Raw genomic sequence first — 10,828 nt, forward strand, 5'->3', positions numbered from 1 at the left:
AAAATAGTAGTGCAATTGATCCTAACATTTAAAACGCTGTTCTGACATGTAAGAAGTTGCAAGTTGAACAAGTATGTAGTATTTTTGTAGAATGCACTTCTAAGGAACGGTTAACCAAGAAATCGCGTTAATTTTGCGTTACTCGTCTTGTTTGTGACGATATTTTGAACGTTGCTCAAAAATATTATGTTCATTGAAATAGTAGTGCTTCACGCGAATGGTTGATAAGTACAATATAAAAATAAAAATCAGCAAACAGTAAGTGTATTTAAGTAAATTCTACATTTTTTGATTAAATTTATTGACATTGCGGTACTACTTCTATTTTAGTGCGTAGAGCAAAACATTGCTCCGTAGAAAATCGCCAAATAATAATTAAGTTAAGAAATGAGGGAAATACGTACAAGGAAATCGAAGAAATTATAGGATGCACTGCCACAATGATATATAACCCCATAAATTATGAATACAAAGCTGAAAATCGTGGTGGAAAAAGGAAGACTACAGCCTTAGAGGACAAACGTATTATTCGCTACTCTAAAGCCAAGCCCACAGCGTCCGCAAAAGTAAATAAATTTGTCAATCGGTGCTCTGACAGTTCGCAGACGTTTAATAGAAAATAATTTAAAAGCAAGGAGCCCCAGGAAGGTACCGCTTTTAACTAAAAAACATGTCGCCGCAAGAATTCAATTTGCAAATGAGCACTTGAATTGACCGACCGCGAATGGCGCAACGTGTTATGGACCGATGAAAGCAAAATAGTCTTGTTTGGTGGGACAGGATCCAGAAAATATGTCCGTCGCCCACCAAACACAGAATACTAGCCCAGGTACACTACTAAAACGGTTAAGCATGATGGCCTTAGCATTATGGTGTGGGCGTGCTTCTCGTATAGTGGTGTTGGTCCTATCCATTTGATTGATGGCATCATGGATCGAGTAGTATACGTAAATATACTAAGAGACGTTATGTTACCATTTGCTAGGTGGGAAATGCCGATAAAATGGACCTTTCAACAAGACAACGCCCCAAAACATACTTCCAAACTAGCTAAGGAGTAGTTTGCAGCTGAAAAGATCGACGTAATGCGCTGGCCAGCTCAGTCCCCGGACCTGAACCCGATTGAAAACTTATGGGGAGATGTCAAAAGAGTTGTAGCAACAGCAAATACAACAAGTAGAGTACACCTTTGGCAAGTGGTTAAACAGACATGGACACAAATCCCTGTGAAGCGTTGTAAGGATCTTGTTGATTCTATGCCACGTCGATGTGCGGCGGTATTAAATAATAAGGGATTTACTACTAAATACTAGAGTACGGACAATATGTAGCACAGGAAATATTAACTTCAAAAGGTCTTTTTAAATTTTTTTACGTAATTGAAGTAAACACTACTATTTTAATGAACACACAAATTTTTAGGTTTTTTTTTTAAATATGCTTTCGTGCGCAAAAACGAAATATTAAACAAAAAATGAGACTGTGAATATTCTTAGCACTAATAATAAATACTTCCCTTACAACTTTTTATATGAATTTGTATCTTTTATTTGAGTTTAATGCTTCGAAAGTTAGGACCCACAGACACTACTATTTTCATGAACACAGCTGTATGTCTGTGTGCAATATTTTTTACGCGTGCATTAAATTATTTACAGGCGTACAGTCAGGGACAGAGAAATAGCACACTTTGGGAATGTATAGAAACGACGTTTATTACTAATATAAACAGAGAACAATTAAAAATAGTGTACATATTTTTAAATAATAGTATTAGATGTGATTTTGAGTTAGCTTCCGAATATTTCAAGTTTATTTCTTAATTACTACAAAATGTCGAGACTGGCAACCCTGTGTTGTAAGCGAGCAAACAGCTGACTCGTTTCTACTAGAAAAATCAAATTTTTGCGGCTATCCACGTATTCGGCCGGTAGAAGCGGTGGTGAGTGTTCATTTAGTTTTGTGTCGGTCGTTACTGAACTATAAGCACGATAATTTTATAAAAGCAAAAACTGTTTCGGAATTTATATTCAAAGTGTGTTATTTTTCTGTCCATGGCTGTATATACAATTGCACAATATTTGCGTAAAAGTTATTGGCACGTAACAATAACAACAGCAGTTTGTAATAAAATCAACAACATTTTCAACAAATTGTCGCAATATTTCCATTATTGTTTTTGCTGTTTGTATATGCGTATCAAAAGTATCTAGCTATTTGTGTACATACATACATTTGTATGTACGTACTTGTATTTTTGCAACAGTTCCATGAAAATATTAGAATACAAGAATTCCCACTATTGGCTATATCGTCAGTCGTCGTTGTTTTTCGTGCGCATATGCCGTTGTTCCTTCTAGCTATAATTGTTGCCGGAAATTGTGTGACGACGCTTTTATTTCATAGAATTTTCGCACAATCTAATTACTAATTCTGCAATTGGTTAAGTTGTATGAATGTATGTACATATTTCTGCGTATTTGCCATTGTTGTGGGAGCTGAAGAATCGCCAAAAGCTTTTGCGCCGCGCGCATTATTCGAACAGCCACAATTGTGCAGTCCATAAAGCGCTGTTATTGTTGGCTGTTGGTGCAGTTTGCGTATTTACAACATTTACTACTTTTAACGGTTCAAATTACATTTCGATTTCTTAAATTATGTAAAACTAAAACTAGCAAAGTTCTGTGACATTATTCTCATAATTACCATTTCTGTACTTGCAGAGTGCGATTGCGGTTGCGTTGATTCATACACATCGTCGTCCTCGTATAACGGTTCTGGCGCCGCCGCGTCCATTTGCTTAAGCAACAGCAACGAATCTGTCGGAGTTGGTGTTATAAGCAGCACGACCGCAGTAGCAGCAGCAACTGCTTCAGCGCAAACGGCGAGCAGCAATTCGGAAACGCTGGCAGCGGTGGCGACAACGACGGTGACCAACAGCCTCAAGACGGCGCACACAAAAGTCGCCACGTCTGGGGGGCACGCCAACACGCAGCCCCCCAGCAAGCGTTCGAGCAGCGGCGCCGACGGTGATTACCAGCTGGTGCAACATGAGGTTCTCTATTCGCTCTCCGCCGAGTATGAGGTGAGTTTGCATATAATACAAAATTTAAAAAAAAAGTTTCTTTACTCTTTTGCTTTGTTTTTATGCAGGTCTTGGAGTTTTTGGGACGTGGCACGTTCGGTCAGGTGGTTAAATGCTGGAAACGTGGCACGTCGGAGATTGTGGCTATTAAGATCTTAAAAAATCATCCTTCGTATGCACGTCAGGGACAAATTGAAGTATCGATTCTATCGCGTCTCAGTCAGGAAAATGCCGACGAGTTCAATTTTGTGCGTGCTTTCGAGTGTTTCCAACACAAGAACCACACGTGTTTGGTGTTTGAAATGCTCGAACAGAATTTGTATGATTTCCTTAAACAAAATAAGTTTTCACCGCTACCTTTGAAATATATACGGCCCATTTTAGAGCAGGTCAGTCTAATGGAAATATACTACATGTCTATATATTATCAATGTTTATACCGTTATATTTTTTGTTTATACATAATATTTCTCTTGATTTTTTATCGCTCACGCGCTTTAGGTTTTAACGGCGTTGCTAAAATTAAAGCAACTTGGTTTGATTCATGCAGATTTAAAGCCGGAAAATATAATGTTGGTAGATCCAGTAAGACAACCTTATAGGTAAGTAACCCAGCAACACTTCAACACACGTTTTTTAATTTCAAACTTTACTGTCATACACACATATACTATACATATGTTTTTATTATTCTCTTTTCAAAAATAGGGTGAAGGTTATTGATTTTGGTAGTGCGTCGCATGTCAGCAAAACGGTATGCAACACTTACTTGCAGTCCCGTTACTATCGTGCACCTGAAATTATTTTGGGTTTGCCATTTTGTGAGGCAATCGATATGTGGTCGCTGGGTTGTGTGGTGGCCGAGTTGTTCCTGGGTTGGCCCTTATATCCGGGTTCTTCTGAATTCGATCAAATAAGGTTAGTTACTCATATTAACTTTGTTGCTTACTTGAATATTACTTGAATAACAATTTTTTACGCCTAACAGGTACATATCACAGACACAGGGTCTGCCTACGGAGCACATGCTGAACAGCGCCTCGAAGACATCAAAGTTTTTCTATCGCGACGTCGATTCGACCTATCCGTTTTGGCGCTTGAAGACCACCGAGGAACACGAGGCAGAGACTAATACGAAAAGTAAGGAGGCACGCAAATATATATTTAATTGCTTAGACGATATTGGTCAGGTAAATGTACCAACTGACTTGGAAGGCGGTCAATTGTTGGCCGAGAAAACGGATAGACGCGAATTCATTGATCTGCTAAAGCGTATGCTAACCATTGATCAAGAACGTCGTCTTACGCCAGCTGAGGCGTTGAATCACTCCTTTGTACGCCTCACACACCTAGTTGACTACGTCTATTGTAATAATGTAAAAGCCTCGGTGCAGATGATGGAAGTATGCCGACGTGGCGATTTTCATACGTAAGTATACAATATGTTCCTATGTCACATTCGAAAATTTTATGATATTTTTTTATGCATTTATAGTGTGCAACCAGCTTCTACATTGGTTACCAATTTTGTACCGAGCACTACGGAGAATATGACGTTTACCATCAACAATCAGCTTACCAGTCAAGTGCAGCGTTTGGTGCGTGAACGTCCATTAGCCTATGAGGGTCTTTATCAAATCTACGGCGGTCGCAATGTTGGTCGTCAGTATACACAGGGACGCGCCGATGCGTTCCAACATCAGTTAAATATTTTGTGTCCGTCATCCTATCAAACCATGCCCAGTCCCACCAAGCACGTGGTTGTTGGCAGCGCCACAATGCAGCCACCATTGCAAGTACGTATACAGGCTGAGCTTTAGCTTTTTAAAAGTAATGAAAATTAAACATTTCAAAGGTTCCTCCACAGCAGTATGTCAATGTGCCTGTGCCAGTGTCGATGGTGGAACCGGCTTCCGGACAACGCATGTTGCTTACAAATCGTGTACAAGCCAGCGGCGTGGCTTGGCCGCAGACCGGACGACAAATGGCTTTGGTGCCTTCGTGGCAACAAGCGCCAGCACATTCGCTAATTGTCGATTCGGCACCATTTTTGAATGTTGAGGAGATTTATCCTAAACACCATTTGAATATACCCAGAAATGATCTCAAGAAGGAGTCGCCAGTGCAGCATTTAGTGTAAGTTATTTACTTTTATGCTTGACAATATGTTTTGCTTGCAACTAATTATATTTTTTCGCTGTGCAGCACTAAGAGCAACTCGTATCGTGTGCCGCGCCACGATAAAAAGGAAAATAATCAGTTATCACCGGTTAAGAAACGTGTAAAGGAGAGTTCACCGCCACACCAGCAGCGCTACAACCGCGCCTCACACGTTTCGCCGCAGTACCATAGTCACCACAATTGCAACTATGGCAGCAACTACAACAGCAATGCTGGCCCAGTTATTACTTCGGCATCGTCTGGTAGTAAGGAAGAAGAAATCATATATAAATATAACTTTTACATTTTCTAAATCACTTACATTTTCCTTTTTGCAGACATTGTTAGCCAAAATAGCAACAATGGTGGTGGTCATCATCATCACAGCAGCAATTCGGCCAATCAACAGCATGTGATCAGCAGCAGCAGCAGCAATGGTGGTGGTGGTGGTGGCGGCTATAGCAATAGCAATCATCACATTATCAACAATTGCAGCGGCAATAACAGTGTTGGTGGCAACTATCACCACCAAACACATCACACACAGCAACATCAGCCGGCACAGCAAGCGGTGCAACATTCGCACCAGCATCATGGCGCTATTGTAAAGCAGCAGACAATTACTATACACGACACGCCATCACCTTCGGCTGTCATAACGATTTCGGATAGTGAGGATGAGGGTAACGAGCCACCCGCCCCAGCACCAGTCGCACCGGTAATGAAGCAACGTGCACATGCGCAGTCGCAAACGAACCCTGCTTTATTGCAGCACTCGTCATCGTCCTCGTCGTGTCGCGCTAATGGCCACCAACATCAGGTGCAGTCGCAGCAACAACAACAGCCGCAACATGTACACCATCACCACCATCAGACACATCAGCAGGTGCAGCCGCAGCCGCAGCCACAACAGCAGCAGCAGCAGCAAACTCAGCCGCAGCATCAGCATCATACTGCTAACATCTATGGTAATACATCAACAACCACATCAACGTCTACTAGTAGCATCACTAATCATTCAAAGGCAAAGTTATCACATGAGCCACAAACGCATACGAATTCGTATACGCATTCAAATCTAACCCATAGCGCTGATGTCAGCATCAAGTGTCAAAGTAGTTCGAACAGTAGCCATAGCCATAGCAATAGCAATAACAGTAATACCAGTAACATAAATAGCAATAGTCAAGGCGGTGGCGTACATAACAATCATAATAATAATAATAACAATAACAACCACAATAGTAGCAATAGCAGTAGTAACAGTAATCAATATGCCACCGCCGCCCGCAGTACAGCATCAAATGCTGTGCAGGGCGGAAGCGGAAGTGGAACTGGATTTGGTGGTGCAGGAGCCGGAGCAGATATTGCAATGGGCGCGGCCGCGGTCGCCGCATGCTCGGCACAGCAACATGTGCAGCAGCACGCACACTCGCACTCGCATACGCATCATCATCATCATAATTCACATCATCATCATCATCAGACGCCGACACAGCCACAGCCACAGCCACAGCTTATGCAGCCACAATATATTGCAAGCACTCACCATCATCAACCAATGCCACAACCACAACCACAACCACAGCCACAGCAGCAGCAATGCGGCAGCCTCTCTCACAATTCCGCCTCCGCCTCCGCATCCTCTACCGCAACCAACACCAATTCCAATTCTACTTCTACTTCCACCCACCACCATTACAGTAGCAACAGTAGCAGCAGCAATCATCATCATCATGTTGCTAGCAACAGTTCCTCCATATCCTCAAATACGAACAATTCTTCTTCCCATCCAACCTCTAACCTATCCACCACCACCAATCCCTATCCACCACCCATACTATCAACATCCTCCACCGCCTCTTCCGCAACCACCAGCATCGCTCATCGTCACAGCAAACATGTACAGTTAGTAATCCCATGCGTAACCGTAGGTGACAACGACACAGATGAGGTGCGCCGACGCGGCAGTCATGCACACAGCGGTGGCAACAGTCCCAGACAGCAACAGCATCATCAGCACCAGCAACAACAACAACAACAGCAGTTGCAGTCATCCTCATCACACCATCATCATCAACAACAGCAACAACAACAGCACCAACCGCAACCACAGCACCAACAACAGCCACAGCAGCAGCAACAATATCAGCAGCCTGCCCAGCAGCAACAACAACAGCAACAGCCTAATATTAAATACGAACCGGGGCAATCGCAGAAAAAGCGCATCTTGGCCATGGCCCAGAACGAGTGTTACAACAATGGCGGCAACGGCGGTGTTGGCTGCAGCGGCAGTTTAGGCAATCAAACCGCCAGTTTGCCGCATTTGCCAACCAAGCAAGAGCCAGCCGAATTCTACGAGTATCCGCCACAGCAGGCCACATCGGTTGTTGTAGACAACAAGCGTTCTTCATGGGCAGCCGCCGCCACACAAGCGCCACCGGCACACCATAAACGTGAGGTCACCTCGACGGCCTCCTCTGCCTCGGCCTATGTACAACATCCGCCCTCAACAGCAGCAGCTGCTCCGCCATTGGCACATTCGAAGAGCTCATCTTCGGCCGTCGGCGGTGCTGTGGCAGTTGGTGCAGTTTCTGGTGCCGCTGCAGGTCCGCCTTCGTGGGGTGCACCACAAGTATACCATCGTCAGCAGCAAACACACGCTGCTGTACAGGTGGTTGCACCATCGGCACAACAGCAGCAACAACAACAACCGCAACATCATCAGCATCAAGCGAATACACCAATCGGTGGCTCGCCTGCCGCGGCCACTGCAGTTATGCTTCAGCCAGATATCTATGCCCAGGGTGATATGTATCGCCGCCCAACGGTGTTTGTGTCGCAGGCGACTCCTACATATGCATACAATCGTGCCGCAGTGGCGCCACCCCCCGCACACAACAGTTCGAGCCGTCAGGTGAGTTTTGCGTCACGAGTTTGAATGCGCGCGTATTAAAGTGAATTTAGTAAATATTCAAATTTTCTTTAATTGTCCATAAGGTGATGTTATTTATATCCCAGCATATTTTGTTATCATATTTTTTACATTTAATTATCTAAAAACCCCATTTTAAATTTTTTAGGTATTTTTTTGTGTAAAAATTTTAAAATAAATCAATTTCAAATTCATTCGAATACAAATCAACCGAATTGATCAAGTTACGTTAAAGTATATACAGTATCCGACAAAACAATGGATACCCCACCACATTGTTTACCTTTCATCCTTCTAATCTAAATAAGGTGTTTTAGTCAATAGTTATTTAGTGAAATGCTGGGATATGGTAAAATCGCATAAAAATATTTTGGAAGCAAGGCCACAATCCAAGAAGTGAAAAATTACAAGAAAAATGGTGAACTAGAGAATGCGCCAAGATCTGGCCACCTTCCAGGTCCCCCACTGCTCGCGAAACGACTAAAAAACAGAGAAGTGAAGAAAGACCCGACTGTTTCAGCACGATTTATGGAGCAGTGCTTTCAAATTAATGTTTCTGAACGAACAATTCAGCGGAGAAACCGAGAATATTGTTGTTCCAGCCGCTACCACATCAAAATGCTTTTAATCAGTATAAAAAAAACTTGAAGACGCGTTTTGAATTTGACAAAAAGTAGCATCAAATGCCGCCAAGTTTTTGTAAAAATGTAATTTGGAGTGATGAGAGCAAATTATAATTAAAAATTAGGAAAGACAGAAAAAAATTTGCCGAGAGAGTCATGAAAGGCTCCAAGTAAGTGCATCCAAATCTTCCTAAAGTTCGGAGGTGGAAATGTTTTAGTTTGGCGTTATTGTAGCTACAAGGATCTATCAAATCTGGTAATGGGCGAAAGCAATCAAAATAACACTATCCACGTACAGATGCTGAGTACAAATTTAGAGCACGCAGCGCAAAAAAAGGACTTACAAGATAACTTTGTATACCAGCAGGACAGTGACCGAAGACAGAAGATCGAAGTCGGGTTGCGAAAGAATACTGCGATCAAACATCGATAGAGCTCCTACCATGGTCTACCCAAAGCCCTGACCTTAGCAATTATGGCAATATTTGGATGATGAGCTCGACCGATCTTCTTGTCGCTCCATTAAAACAGCGATTTTTAATAGTTTGAAGGATTTCTAGGAAAATATACCACCATCGCTTCTTCAGAACTTGATAGACAGCATGCCTCGACGTCTTTTGCCGCCAGTCGGGTCTAAGTAACCGAAACGGACCCGGTGTTTTATCCGACCAAGGACTGTAAACTCGGCAACCTTCCTCAAAATTTTTTCAGCAATGTTTTTTGCCACTATAACAGCGACTTTCGGCTCTAATCAATGCTAATATAATACTTAAATTTAATCTTTTTAATGCAATATAAACAAAATAGAAAGACAAACAAAACAATAAATTTCTTGTCTCAAAAGATATAATCATTTTGGTCCTAAAATTCAAATGGTATTCATAGTTTTATCGGATATTGTATATAAATGATCAGTATTACGAGTTGGGCTGTCTGTCTGTATATATGCGAGCTAGTCCTCCAGTCTCTAAGAGGTTGCTCATTTGTCGAACCCGCAGATAGAGAACCATTATAGTATATAGTTGCCATACAAAGTGAACGATCGGAACTTTTTTTTATCTGTAATACCGGGTGTACCCCTTACTTACATAGACTTAATTTTTTTTCCAAAAGAAATTTATATTGTTATCAAGATAAGTTTTGCTGCGTCTATATAAATTACGGTTAAGAGTTTTAGTGTAGCTTATGAAATAATAGTTAATTATTAAATGTCGTTCGGCAAGCCAAGTCCTCAACCAAGGAGGGTCCTAGTATAGATAATATAAGATATATAGATGAGGATTGCACCGCGACCTGAGGTCTATTGTGCCCTGAGGTCCTGTTATATCCACGTATCTGAAATAAACGTATTCTTAAATTACCGTTATTGTCTTACTTAGATCTTTTGTTAATTGACAGGTAATACCATCGCATCCACTACCCGCCCATATACATTTCCCCACACAGTACAGCCAATTTGGTCCGTTAAGTCCAGCACAAGTTGCCGCCAGCAAGCATGCGCATTACGCACCGACGAACATATGGTACGGTGGAGAATAAACTGGTTTAAAACACTCGAGTGAGTCCAACGAAACGAATGAATATTTCCAATTATTACTTAACATAAAGAACTGTATATTTCTACATTAATATTTCTCATTTTCTTTTCAACAAACTTTTTTGGTGTGTTGTATTTGTTTTGCCTTGACCCCCACCATGTACATGCATGCAGATCGTTTCTAACTGATTGTGTTGGCGGCAGCAACGACAGATTTACGAACACCAAATGCGATACAAAGCACTACAAACCCAATTACAACAATAATAACAATGGTAGTTTAGGCGACTTGCTGCAGCATTCGCAGACAAGCGCCCAACTACAACAAAAACAACAAGATTTTAAATTACCAGCGTGCACACGGAACGCGCTGAACGCTGAAAGTGCAGCGGCTGCAGCAGAAACCAACACAACAACAACACATGAGGATAATCAAAATTTGTCTTTTACACGCTGGTGGTTTATGCTGATGCAACAGACCATCAACT

At 42.0% G+C, this 10,828-nt stretch overlaps 1 protein-coding gene across 3 annotated transcripts in view; it reads left to right on the forward strand.

The window, feature by feature from the left end:
- The window catches only part of LOC120776927 (homeodomain-interacting protein kinase 2), an 82,529-nt gene extending 71,924 nt beyond the window's left edge, over window positions 1–10,605 (forward strand). The window contains exons 2-13 of one of the 3 annotated variants that reach the window (XM_040107999.1): window positions 2,724–3,085; window positions 3,154–3,474; window positions 3,587–3,687; window positions 3,794–4,003; window positions 4,074–4,514; window positions 4,581–4,881; window positions 4,941–5,221; window positions 5,291–5,511; window positions 5,584–6,213; window positions 7,180–8,162; window positions 10,202–10,361; window positions 10,515–10,605. In XM_040107999.1, the coding sequence (XP_039963933.1) occupies window positions 2,724–3,085; window positions 3,154–3,474; window positions 3,587–3,687; window positions 3,794–4,003; window positions 4,074–4,514; window positions 4,581–4,881; window positions 4,941–5,221; window positions 5,291–5,511; window positions 5,584–6,213; window positions 7,180–8,162; window positions 10,202–10,342 (3,992 nt within the window). In that variant the 3' untranslated portion in view covers window positions 10,343–10,361; window positions 10,515–10,605. The remainder of the gene's footprint in view (window positions 1–2,723; window positions 3,086–3,153; window positions 3,475–3,586; window positions 3,688–3,793; window positions 4,004–4,073; window positions 4,515–4,580; window positions 4,882–4,940; window positions 5,222–5,290; window positions 5,512–5,583; window positions 6,214–7,179; window positions 8,163–10,201; window positions 10,362–10,514) is intronic. The other 2 variants (XM_040108000.1, XM_040108001.1) reach the window with 2 other exon arrangements.
- The last annotated feature ends 223 nt before the right edge of the window (window positions 10,606–10,828 follow it).

This window comes from Bactrocera tryoni, chromosome 5 (genome assembly GCF_016617805.1).
Source record: "Bactrocera tryoni isolate S06 chromosome 5, CSIRO_BtryS06_freeze2, whole genome shotgun sequence".
In the NCBI taxonomy this organism is placed as follows: Eukaryota; Metazoa; Arthropoda; class Insecta; order Diptera; family Tephritidae; genus Bactrocera; species Bactrocera tryoni.